General features: G+C 45.3%; 1 protein-coding gene across 4 annotated transcripts in view; it reads right to left on the bottom strand.

The window, feature by feature from the left end:
• The window catches only part of LOC143298189 (uncharacterized), a 15514-nt gene extending 3153 nt beyond the window's left edge, over positions 1 to 12361 (bottom strand). For 2 of the 4 annotated variants that reach the window (XM_076610943.1, XM_076610946.1), the window contains exons 1-6: positions 12118 to 12319; positions 7480 to 7590; positions 7225 to 7320; positions 3609 to 3959; positions 2468 to 2806; positions 1 to 495 (exon numbers count right to left, since the gene is read on the bottom strand). The exon at positions 1 to 495 is cut by the window's left edge and continues 762 nt beyond it. In XM_076610943.1, the coding sequence (XP_076467058.1) occupies positions 1 to 495; positions 2468 to 2806; positions 3609 to 3959; positions 7225 to 7320; positions 7480 to 7558 (1360 nt within the window). In that variant the 5' untranslated portion in view covers positions 7559 to 7590; positions 12118 to 12319. Of the gene's footprint in view, positions 496 to 2467; positions 2807 to 3608; positions 3960 to 7224; positions 7321 to 7479; positions 7591 to 12117 lie in introns of all 4 variants that reach the window. The other 2 variants (XM_076610944.1, XM_076610945.1) reach the window with 2 other exon arrangements.
• Positions 12362 to 12419: the final 58 nt, after the last annotated feature.

The following is a 12419-nucleotide window of genomic DNA, read 5'->3' as shown; positions in this document are numbered from 1 at the left end:
AGGTAGTGGGGGTCGTGGTAGAGGTGGTAGTGGGGGTCGTGGTAGAGGTGGTAGTGGGGGTCGTGCGTGTAGGAGTCGTGTTAAATGTGGTATTGGGGGTCGTGGTAGTGGGGGTCGTGGTAGTGGAGGTCGTGAGTGTAGGAGTCGTGGTAGAGGTGGTAGTGGGGGTCGTGGCAGTGGGGGTCCGTGTAGTGGTGGTTATGGGTGTGGGGGTCGTGGTAGTGGAGGTCGTGGGTGTAGGAGTCGTAGTAGAGGTGGTAGAGTGGGTCGTGGTAGTGGTGGTCGTGGATGTGGTGGTCGTGGATGTGGGCGTCGTGGATGTGGGGGTTGTGGTAGTGGTGGTCGTGGATGTGGGGGTTGTGGTAGTGGTGGTCGTGGATGTGGGGGTCGTGGTAGTGGTGGTCGTGGATGTGGGGGTCGTGGTAGTGGTGGTCGTGGATGTGGGCGTCGTGGTAGTGGTCGCTGCGTTGCACAGAAGTCCAAACGGCCCGGTTCCTGTTTTTGTCACAGTTAATGGTGATTAAAATGTAGATGATCATAACAAATAAAGGACAGAGAGAGAGAGAGAGAGAGAGAGAGAGAGAGAGAGGGGGGGGGTGCTATTTTGAATCCATCACAACAGATACATACGCATATGCGTAATCATCGGATTAAACGATAAGTCGAGGGAGTATTTCTGTTGTTTACACATTCGATAATGTTTGTAACATAAAGACTAGCAAAAAATACGCATCCTTGAAAAGATATATGATACTAGGACTTCGACTTTGACTACGATGACTACGACTACTACGATTACTACTACTACTACTACAATTACTATTACTACGCCGCATCGCATGTGTGGAACTCATAAAATCTCGATAAACCTTCCAGCAATGATTTTGATATTTTGAAATGAACATTTTCCTCAGAACCAGTTGCAAATTATTCATGCTGCGTTGAACATCGTTAAACAATGTAGGAGGTAATTTGAAGTCAAGAACTACTGGTATTATGATATTTGAAGCAGATTCTCTATCAGCTCACTCCGGACGACGGAACGCTTTAGCGGTTTCGACAATTAAAATTTTTTCCACGTTTTCCTTATGGGGTAGCATAACAATCGCAGCTACACCGGGCATTGCGAACGTGTCAAGTGTCGAATGGAAAGTTTCTTCATGAGATTTTGTAACAATACACTCCACAGCGAGCCAGCGAGTTCAGCACCCCACATAACAAGCTAATCTGCATACGTATCGAAAATGGCGTCGCAGGCGATTCAAGTGGAAAATTTTGGAGCAAACTGGTCTAGATCACGACAGGGCTTTACTTTCACTGCTGCTGAAGTGATTCAAATGCTTCAGACTGTAGGTTTTGACATCGACAAGGATGACGAAGACGTTGGATAAAATATCTGCAGTGAAGAAAGCTACCGGCAAGAAGGTACTGACAGTGACTCAGCTTCTGAGAGCAGTGAAGAGGGAGGGGGGTGGGCGTTCACAGGACGTGAGGAGAGGGTTCAATGGGTCAAGTGCAGTGAGTTTCATTCAGTTAATGTTTTGTATTTTTTGTTATTTTTTTTTTCTAGGGAAAAGCAAGGGAGAAAACTATTCGTCCGGAGTGAGGACAGGGTCACATGGATATATTTAATTCACGACCTCATCAAATGAAGCATATATAAAGGGAATGCATTCCAGCTATTAGATGGATAAAGGGAGCGCTAATAGTTACAAATATTTACACTGCTTCTGCATAAATCTTAGTCCTCAAAATGACTAGACGCACACAAACACACGCACACACACAAAAAGACACAGGGACACAAACATAGACGTTTACACACATAGACACAGACACACACAGACACATACGTACATACATACATACATACATACAACAAAACGAAATGAAATAGAATAGCACAGAATAGAATAGAATAGAATGGCATGAACCACGCCTGTTGTGACGTGAAATGCAGACAATATTGCCGTGTCAACACCCATCTGGATTAAGTGAGTATCAATACAACATCCAAAACAGCTTCACATCTGGTAACTGCGGAAGCAATATTTCACACACAAAAGATTTAAAGTTGGAAAAAAGGCGAAAAACAATACACATAATTACATTCCATAAGTAGGACAGTATTGCCTCTATAGGCATATTATCGATGAAAACGCTGTCTAAGGTAAAGGGACAATTTTTCAGATAGAAAATGATAACGGCGATGAAAAATTAAACAAACATATTAAAAAAAACCTTACAACTAATCAAGAATGCAAACGAAGAATCAACATTCCACTACAACATGATTCTGGGCCAAATGGCGATACACACATGACATCAACTCATTCATGAAACACTGGCGATCCTGCGTCTGCAAGCAACCCCATCCACAAAAGAAAGAAAGAAAGAGAAATAAAGAAACAAAAATCAAATGTATTTTACGATTATACGAACGCACTTTACAAAATCATATACGTGCCTTTGATGTGAAGCCATATTTCGATGTATGGTCGGAATTCAATGCTGAAGTCGTGACTGTGATTTTGCTGTTGTGCTGTAAACAAGACTTCGTTGACAGCAGGGTAGTTTTCGCACCGTTTGTTGAAGTGACTTACGCACGATGGACAAGTCATGTTCCAGTGATCAGGTTCAGACAGATAAAGTGCACGAACCTCCAGTTTTCCACTAGTGTTCAGCGAGCAGTGACAGGTAGTGTTGGTGTCTGTGGGATTCCTTGGGGGGTACGGGGAAGCCAGATAGACGTCACCGGTGGTCAACGTTTCTGACCGCTGCTTGCACATGTTGTACTGCAGCTCTGCTGTAACAGACAAGAGAGACAGACGGACAGTTACACAGTCACACACACACACGCACACACACACACACACACACATACACAGTCACACACACACACACACACACACACACACACACACACACACACACACACACAGATTTCAAGCTTCGTTTTTTTAAATTGTCCGTTCACTCTTTGGACTATACACGACTTGTGCAAAATAAGACAGAAATCTGGTTCACACACACACGCGCTTGCTTGCTTGCTTGCTTGCTTTAGTGCTTGTACTATTCTCATGTAATCAAAATCAGAGCTGTGAAATTGTTCAGTCTGTTGACTGACTGACATATTGTTTTGGACAGGTAGGCAAATATCAAAGCATTCTGAGAAAAAATGTGTACGATTATATCAGTTCAAATATGTGTTATGTAATATTGTTACAATGTGGTGAACCCAAATAAACGACTATGTTTTAAAAGTTAATTACCACGACTGCAACTCTCACAAGTCACACACACACACACACACACACACACACACACACACAAAGACACAAAAGCATACACACACACACACACACACAGAGGGGGGGGGGGTTGGGGGGAGAGGGAGAGACAAACAGAAACAGAGGGGGGGGGGGGAGTTTTTTCATATGTGACATAACCGAACTCATAATTTGTTCTGTCACACTATCATTATCATCGTCGTCGCCATCGTGTTTAAAAAAATAAAATCTTATCATACATCAACGTTATGATGATTAACAAAACATGATGCTTTCCACCCTCCTAACTGCATGATTTTCCATCACCAAATCACTTACCGCCGATGCACTCATAGATCACTTCGAAGAACTGGATTCTGGACCGGTTGAGATGACTCGATACTTGGATCCTTTCATGGCACCTCTGAGGGTCTTCATCGGTGCTCTGCGGACCTCTGCAGTCTGCAATCAGTGCGGGTGATGTGGAGGTACTGTACAGCAAACGGTTATAATCTGGGTACTGTTCGGGTGAAGAACAGTTGCTGACGTTTTCTTTTGACGACACTTTACCGACGACGTGGAACCAGGTACCATTGGGGCACGTCAGCTCCACAGTAGAGTCAGGGTCCACGTGGCCACAGAGTCGGGAAACAAACTGGCCAGCGGTAGAAGTGTTGATGGTGACACGTTCTGAAAAAGGTAATAATAATAATGGTATTTATAGCGCTGAACCTTGTGCAGAGACAAATCGAAGCGCTTTCGCACCAGTCATTCACACGCATGCATAACTCTAAAACTGGAGAAACTGAAGACAAGGAAGATGCAGGGCAGGGAGGCTATTTTGGGAAGAGGTGGGTTTTCAGGCCAGACTTGAAAGAGCTGAGTGTGGAGACTTGACGAAGCGAAAGAGGAAGTTCATTCCAATTGCAAGGTCCAGAGACAGAGAAAGAACGGCGGCAACAGTCGAGTGTTTGAATCTGGGTATGCGTAAACAGAGTGGATCCGAAGCCGATCGTAGTGAGCGAGATGGAGTGTAGAGGTGAAGGCAGCCGCAGAGATAGGAAGGGGCAGATTTGTGAATACATCTATAACATAGAGTGCTGATCTTGTACTTTATGCGGTGTGAGACAAGGAACCAGTGGAGATGTTGCAAAAGAGGAGTGATGTGCTCAGATCTTTTCTTTCTGAGGACGAGTCGGGCAGTAGAGTTTTGTATGCGCTGAAGGGACTGAATGGATGAAGCAGGCAAACCAGACAATAGAGAGTTACAGTAGTCAAGGCGAGAGAGAATGAGAGAAACGATAAGTCTAGATGTTGCGTCAGTGTACAGATACTTCCGGACGGAACTGATGCGCCGTAGTTGACAGTAGCAGGACTGACATGTCTGACTGATAAATTTTTGCATGGACAGTGTGTTGTCAAGGACAACACCGAGGTTCCTGACTGATCTGGAAAGAGGGATGGATGTACTGCCAAGTTTGTGTCAATTGTGATGGAAGACAGTTTTTGTTTAGTTCCTATGATCATTGCTTCAGTTTTGTCCGCGTTCAATTGTAACTTATTTAGAGTCATCCAGTTTTGAATGTGCAGGAAGCAGTTGGATGTTTCTTGCAAGAGCGACGACAATTTTTCAGGGGCATCGCTCTTCTGGAGTTGAGTGTCATCAGCATAAGAATGACGCACACACATACACAAGCACACGTAGTCGCACACACACACACACACACACACACACACACACACACACACACACACACACACACAGACAGAGACACACACACACACACACACACACACACAAACACACGTTTAACTCTTTCCATACGAACGGCGAAAGAGACGGCGTTAACAGCGTTTCACCCCAATTACCATCATCAAAATACTGCAAGCGGAAGGCTCTTATACTGAAGACGTGAATGTTGACAAAAAAATACCACAATTCTGACGACGGAAGCTAAAGGTTGGGTCATTCAGACACCCACAGGTCATCCGAGGGGTCTGTGTAGAGGAGAAGAGAGGACTGGCCGTACTGAGTGAGTTAACAAATCACTGCAATATGGACTTTCTTCAAACATCCATTGCAGTAGCCGTGTTTCTTTCTCTGGGAGATAAAGTGCTGGTCATTCTTTTAATGACAAAAATACAACATATCACAGTATGCTGAACACACACACATACACACGTATACAGACACACAGACACAGACACACACACACACACACACAAGCGCGCACTCACTCACAAAAAGCATACAAGACAAAACAGTGAGAAAGAAACGTTTAACAAAAGAACGATCGAACACACAAACTAATGATTATTGTGCATCTGTTTGGACAAGACGCCAGATTACAATTCATTTACTCCCCGAAAGTTGTCGAGAAGCCGTTGGACAAATTAAACGGCACAATGCAGCTAGGGAAAAAAAATCAAACAAAGAAACATTATGTTCTGATTCCTACTTATCCAGGCCACGTTGGACAAATGTAACACACAAGCCGGATCCTAACAAGAGCTGGGTGTGCTATGGGACCACACAGTCAGGTATCGTCCACTCCAGGGACGCCTCTTTGGGTGTGTTCTTCAAAGTCCCTCACCAACATTGCAAGTGTTTGTATGTCTCCAGCTTGGTAAACGCCAGGACATCATTATGAAAGGAAGTGTAGTAGAGTACAGCATTGTCAGTTAGTCTCAGACCTGAAACGCACCTCCATAGCAGCATCGTTCTTCACTGCCTCCTTCGTCATCATTATAGAAACAAAAAAAAAAAAAACGTCCCAAGTTTGTGTGGTCTTTCTCATGGTGACCTCAGTTTTGATCATCCTCCACTTGTGTGCTTGGGGTGAGTCCTGTCGTCTTCTTCATTCGTGTGTACACGAGTGGGCTTTTACGTCGTGTATGACCGTTTTTACTAGGCCATATAGGCAGCCATACTCCGTTTTCGGGGGTGTGCATGCTGGGTATGTTCTTGTTTCCATAACCCACCGAACGCTGACATGGATTACAGGATCTTTAACGTGCACATCTTATCTTCTGTTTGCGTATACACACGAACCCGAACCTGGGACCCTCAGTTTGAAAGTCCAACGCTTTAATCACTTGGCTGGGCTCAGTAAGTGGTTTTCTAAGTACATTAAATCAGAAACAGCACTACTGAAAACAGCAGCTGTGCAGGGTCTCCTCTGGTGTGTGGCCGCCTGGCGACCTAGCATCGATAGTTCTTTGTGGACAGTCCACTCTGGGACTGCTACAGACGAACACGGGTGTTGCTGTTTATGGGGGACTCGGAATGAGTTGTTTGGGAGTGATGCCACTGAAAATGTGCATTCGGATGATACGATAAACTGAGGTCCCGTGTGCAGCATGCACTTAGCGCACGTGAAAGAACCCACGGCAATAAAAGAGTTGTTCCTGGCAAAATTCTGTAGAAAAATCCACTTCGATAGGAAAAACAAACAAACAAAAACAAAAACAAAAAAAGAGCCGAAAAAACTGCACGCAGGAAAAAAGGAAAAAAAACAAACAAAAAACAAAACAAAACAAACAAAAAACAACAAAAAAAGAGAAAAAAATGGTGGCGCTCTCAGTGTAGCAACGCGCTCTCCCTGGGCCGAGCAGTGCGAATTTCACACAGAGATATCTGTTGTGACAAAAAAAAGGAAAAAAAAAAAAAAAAAAAAGAGAGAGAGAGAGAGAGAGAGAGAGAGAGAGAGAGAGACAAATACGAATACAAATGATAGAGCAGAGAACCCCCCCAAAAAACAAAAACAAAAACAAAAAACAAACAACAAAAAACCCACCCCAAAACAAAAACAAACAACAACCAAAAACAAAACAAAACCGCTCAATGCTGATGAGAAAACAACAAACACCAACACCACCAACAACAAAAACAAAAACAAAAAAAAACAACAACAAAAAAACCAAAACAAAACAAAAACACGTGGTGTTGTAATACCATATCCAAGACCTTGACTGCCATTGTCCTGGCTTCCGAGTAAATTCTGCTCTGTGGCGGAACTGTTGCCAGGCCCGGATGCTTCTTTGCCAGCTTCTAGAAGAAAAAAAACAAAGAAGAAGAAGAAGAAGAAAAAAAAAGAATACAATGGCATACATTTGCTCGCACCTCTTTCTTTCTTTCTTTTTTTTTTTCTTTTTTTTTTTCTTTCTTTCTTTCACAGCGTCAGTGTCACGGAGGACGGAGGCCACTTACCACAGCAATGCACTCCGACAGTTCCAGACCAGAGCATCAGCAGGAAGCAGGATGGCTGCAGAAAGGACGCCACACCCATGGTAACATGCTCCCAGTTCCTCACCTCGCCCTCTGTGAATATTCTGTCAGTGTGAAATATCTACCACGGCACTCTCTCTCTCTCTCTCTCTCTCTCTCTCTCTCTCTCTCTGTGTGTGTGTGTGTGTGTGTGTGTGAAAGCTGGTCTTCGCCGTCTCCACTGGCGTCACTCTGGGGGGAAAAAGTAGATGTGGACATTAGTAACGTGAAGCAGACGCGGACATTAGTACGTGAAACAGACGCGGACATTAGTAACATGAAGCAGACGCGGACCTCAATAAAGTGAAGGAGATGCGGACCTCAATAATAATTAGCAAACGTCAATAGCATGAAGCAGACCTTAACAGCAGAAAGCAGGCCTCAGTAACTTTGATATGTGAAGCAGACATCAATAATGTGAAGCAGACATCAGTAATGTGAAGCACACATCAGTAATGTGAAGCAGACATCAACGATGCGAAGCAGACATCAGTAACATGTGGTTCGTCCGTCGGGATCGACAAGGACCATCTAGTCATCCTGGGGGTGGGTGGGTTGGGCTCAGTGGGTGCGCAGATGACTGGTCAGGCCAATCCGCGGCCGGAAGGTTCTGACGCAGTGTGGACAGGGGATGGTGGCGGCTGTCGGGGACTTGCTGGCACTGCTTTTCCTGGCCTGTCTGCGTTGCTCTGCTGCAGCGATTCTGTTGGCCTCACAGGATTTGGCGCCTTTGTGGACAGCTGAACGCCACTTTGGTTTGTCCATTGCATTCAGCTCCCATGTGTCGTGGCTGATGTTGAAGGCCTTCAGAGAAGCTTTCAGTGTCTTTGAAGCGCTTCTTTTGGCCTCCATGGGAGCGCTTGCCATGTTGGAGTTCGCCATACAGCAGTTTCTTGGGGAGCCGGTGGTCTGGCATGCGAACTACATGGCCTGCCCAGCGCAGCTGGGCCTGCATCAAGATGGTGTAGATGCTGGGCAAGTTTGCACGAGTGAGCACCTCTGTGTCAGGGATCTTCTCTTGCCACTTTATGCCGAGAAGTTTTCTGAGGCTGGTGGTGTGGAAGTGGTTCAGCTTTTTGGCGTGGCGTTTGTAGACCGTCCATGATTCACATCCATAGAGCAGTGTGGTGAGAACTATGGCCTTGTAAACTTTGAGCTTCGTCTCCAGGGTGATGCCTCTCCTGTTCCAAACGTTCTTATTGAGTCTGCCGAAGGCAGCGCTGGCTTTGGCAAGTCTGGCATTTCATCGTCGATGACAACTGTGCGAGAGAGTGTACTGCCCAGGTATGTGAACTTGTCCACCGCATTCAGTCGTTGCCCTTTGATGAAGATGTTTGGTTCAACGTAAGGCTTTCCTGGAACTGGCTGGTGCATCACCTCAGTCTTCTTTGTGGTGATTGTGAGCCAAAGTTGTCACAGGCAGCAGAGAACTTGTCGACGCTGTGTTGCATGTCAGCTTCGGAGGCAGCATTGAGAGTGCAGTCATCAGCAAACAGGAAGTCGTTGGCGGTGTCTGTCCTCACCTTGGTTTTTGCTTGAAGCCTCCTGAGGTTGAAGAGTGAACCATCTGTGCGGTACCTGATGCCAATGCCTAAGTCAGCGTCTCTGAAGGCATCTGTTAGCATTGCTGAAAACATGAGACTGAACAGGGTGGGGGCAAGAACACACCCTTGCTTGACTCCGTTGGAGACAGGGAATGGTTCTGAAGTCTCTCCGTTGTCTTGGACTCGGGCCAGCATCCCATCGCGTAGTTGCCGTATGATGGTGATGAACTTTCTGGGACATCCGTACTTCGCCATGATTCTCCAAAGGCCATATCTGAGCGAATGAAGGATGACTGATGACTTGCGCGATGACTTTGTTTATAGTGAGGAGGAGTTGCGCACCGTCGACCTCACTCTCTTGTCCGAGACCGTCTGTATCCAGTGGCAAGACGAGGTCAAGACGACTGGAGATGGAAACGGATGCAGTGGATGACCAGGATGTCCTATGTGCCTCATCCTGCCCTCAGCACTCCACAGTGCTATGCTGCAACCGCCTTCTTCTCCGTTGAACCATGAACGTTTCTTCCGCAGAGTCCGCCGGATCCAGTCTTTACATGCTTGGGTAGACAAGCCCTAACTCACCGAGGGTTTGAGACCCGTCGGCTACCCTCACCTAGTTTAGCCAGCCTAACATAAAACAGATACCAATAACACGAAGCAGAAACAAACATCAATAACATTAATCCAAGAAAACACGATAACACACAGCAGAAGCAGGCACCAATGGCATGAAGAAGAAACAGATGTTGTTCTTCTTCTTCTTCTTATTATTATTGTTATTGTTGTTGTTGTTGTTGTTGTCATTAATACTCGTATTATTGTTGTTGTTGTTATTATTATTATTAGCAGTAGTAGTGGTATCATTATCAGTAGTAGTGGTTGTTGTTGTTTAGTAGTAGTAGTAGTAGTAGTAGTAGTAGTAGTAGTTGTTGTTGTTATTGTTGTGTAATAATAATAATAATAATAATGGTATTTATATAGCGCTGGATCTTGTGCAGAGACAAATCAAAGTGCTTTCGCACCAGTCGTTCACACGCATGCATAACTCTAATACTGTAGAAACTAAAGACAAGGAAGGGCAGGCAAGGGAGGCTGTTTTGGGAAGAGGTGGGTTTTAAGGCCAGACTTGAAAGAGCTGAGTGTGTAGACTTGACGAAGCGAAAAAGGAAGTTCATTCCAATCGCAAGGTCCAGAAACAGAGAAAGAACGGCGGCCAATAGTCGAGTGTAGTAGTACCACCACCACCACCACCACCACCACTACTACTACTACTACTACTACACAACAACAACAACAACAACAACTAGTAGTAGTAGTAGTAGTAGTAGTAGTAGTAGTAGTAGTAGTAGTAGTAGTTGTTGTTGTTGTTGTGTAGCAGTAGTAGTAGTAGTGATGGTGGTGGTGGTGGTGGTGGTGGTATTTTAATACCGGCCTTCAGAAGTCAACCAACAGGAAGAAAAACAAACATTCACCGAAGGAGTTATCTCACACTGAAAGCCAATCTGCTCCGTTTCGGTGTTGACGGTGTCAGTATTTTCCTTGGTTGTTGAATCCAAGTGTCTGAGTCACCACCGCAAGTGTGTGTGTGTGTGTGTGTGTGTGTGTGTGTGTGTGTGTGTGTGTGTGTGTGTGTGTTGGGGTGGAATGGGGAGTGGTAGGGTTTGTGTATATGTGTGTGTGTGTGTGGGTGGGGTGGGGGGTGGGGGGGGGGCGTGGGGGGGGAGGGGGCGGTTAAGGGGGGTGGCGTCCTTAAGGATCAGGAGCTTCCTTTTCTTCTTCTTCTCCTTCTTCTTCTCCTGATGTTAATAAAGATGATGACAATGATCGACATTGCAGTTTTTTCCTCTGCTACCCAAGAAGGTGATCACTTCTTTTCAATGGACGAGGAAAACCATGTTTACGAATCCTCAACATAAAAAAGAAACAACAACACACCCAAACAAAACAAAAACTCCCCCCCCCCAAAAAAAAACAACAAACAACAAACAAACAAATCAAAGGAAAATACAGGCCAGTTTACTTCCTTACAGATTCATGCAATGTCACGACCCCCCCCCCCCCATACCCCCCCCCCCCGCCCCCCCTCCGCCACCCCGTCCCCTCCTTCCTTCCCACTCTCCGCCTCACCTCCTCACTCCTAATCCTCTTCAATGATGTCATCACATTTTTTTTCGTTTTATTTTTCTTCACCACTTTCTCGGTCCGTTTACACAGTCGTCACAATATCAAGAGGATTTTCTCATATGTTGAGGGCTAATAAGGAAAAACAACAACAAAACAAAACAAATAACGTGAAAACCGTCCGTCGTTTATTTTGAAAGCAAACAATAATCTTCACGCACGATATTAAAAACCCCTAAACACATGTCTCCTAGCACACACAGAAACACAGAAACAGACACAGACACACACGCGCGCGCGCATACACACACAAAACCACCCACATTCGCGCGCACACACACACACACACACACACACACACACACACACACACACACACACACACACACTCCACATCGGGCGTGCGCGCTTACGCAAACATACATACATTTGCATACACACCTACACATTCGCACGCATACACACACACATTCCCCCGCCCCCTACCAAACACACACGCGCGCGCACGCACGCATTCACACACACACACACACACACACATACATATATCGCACACTTAAGTACATTTGCACAACCACACACACACACACACACACACACACACACACACACACACACACGCTCATTGCTCTCGCTGATATCACTCCAAATGAAAAACAAAGCAAGAACTACAACGACAACGACTACATCAACAACAGCAACTACAACAACGACGACGCTGACGACAAGAGCTACAACAACAACAACATTAACAACGACAGCGACAACAACAACAGCAACAACAACATCAACAACAACAAATCGAACAAGATCAACCTCATAGTCATTACGTAGGAAGCGGGTGTGTTCGAATTACTTCACTGACGATAATCAACTATCCATTCATTACTAAAGAACAGCCGAGAATATAACTGACCAGATTAATTAAACACTGCCAGATACGTGAACACTTGTAGCTTCGTCTTCTTCGCATTTCTGTCACTATAACTATCACACGAACGTTGGCGTAGGTTCTTTCACGTGCACGAAGAAAGCACAAAATGAAAAACACACTGCATGTGTCACAGCCACTCACACATCGTGCAGCTAAAATCTCCGCCAGTCTTGCAGCCACACCACCGTCGCTTTTTGTCAGAGAAGAAAAAGACTGCACAGTCTAGTGAATAGCGGTACAGATTTCTTCCCTGTCCTGTCCGTTTCACACACTCACACACACAC

Source organism: Babylonia areolata, chromosome 23 (assembly GCF_041734735.1).
Source record: "Babylonia areolata isolate BAREFJ2019XMU chromosome 23, ASM4173473v1, whole genome shotgun sequence".
NCBI lineage: Eukaryota > Metazoa > Mollusca > Gastropoda > Neogastropoda > Buccinidae > Babylonia > Babylonia areolata.
The sequence above is the reverse complement of the archived record's forward strand: the minus strand, read 5'-3'. Positions and strand labels throughout refer to the sequence as shown.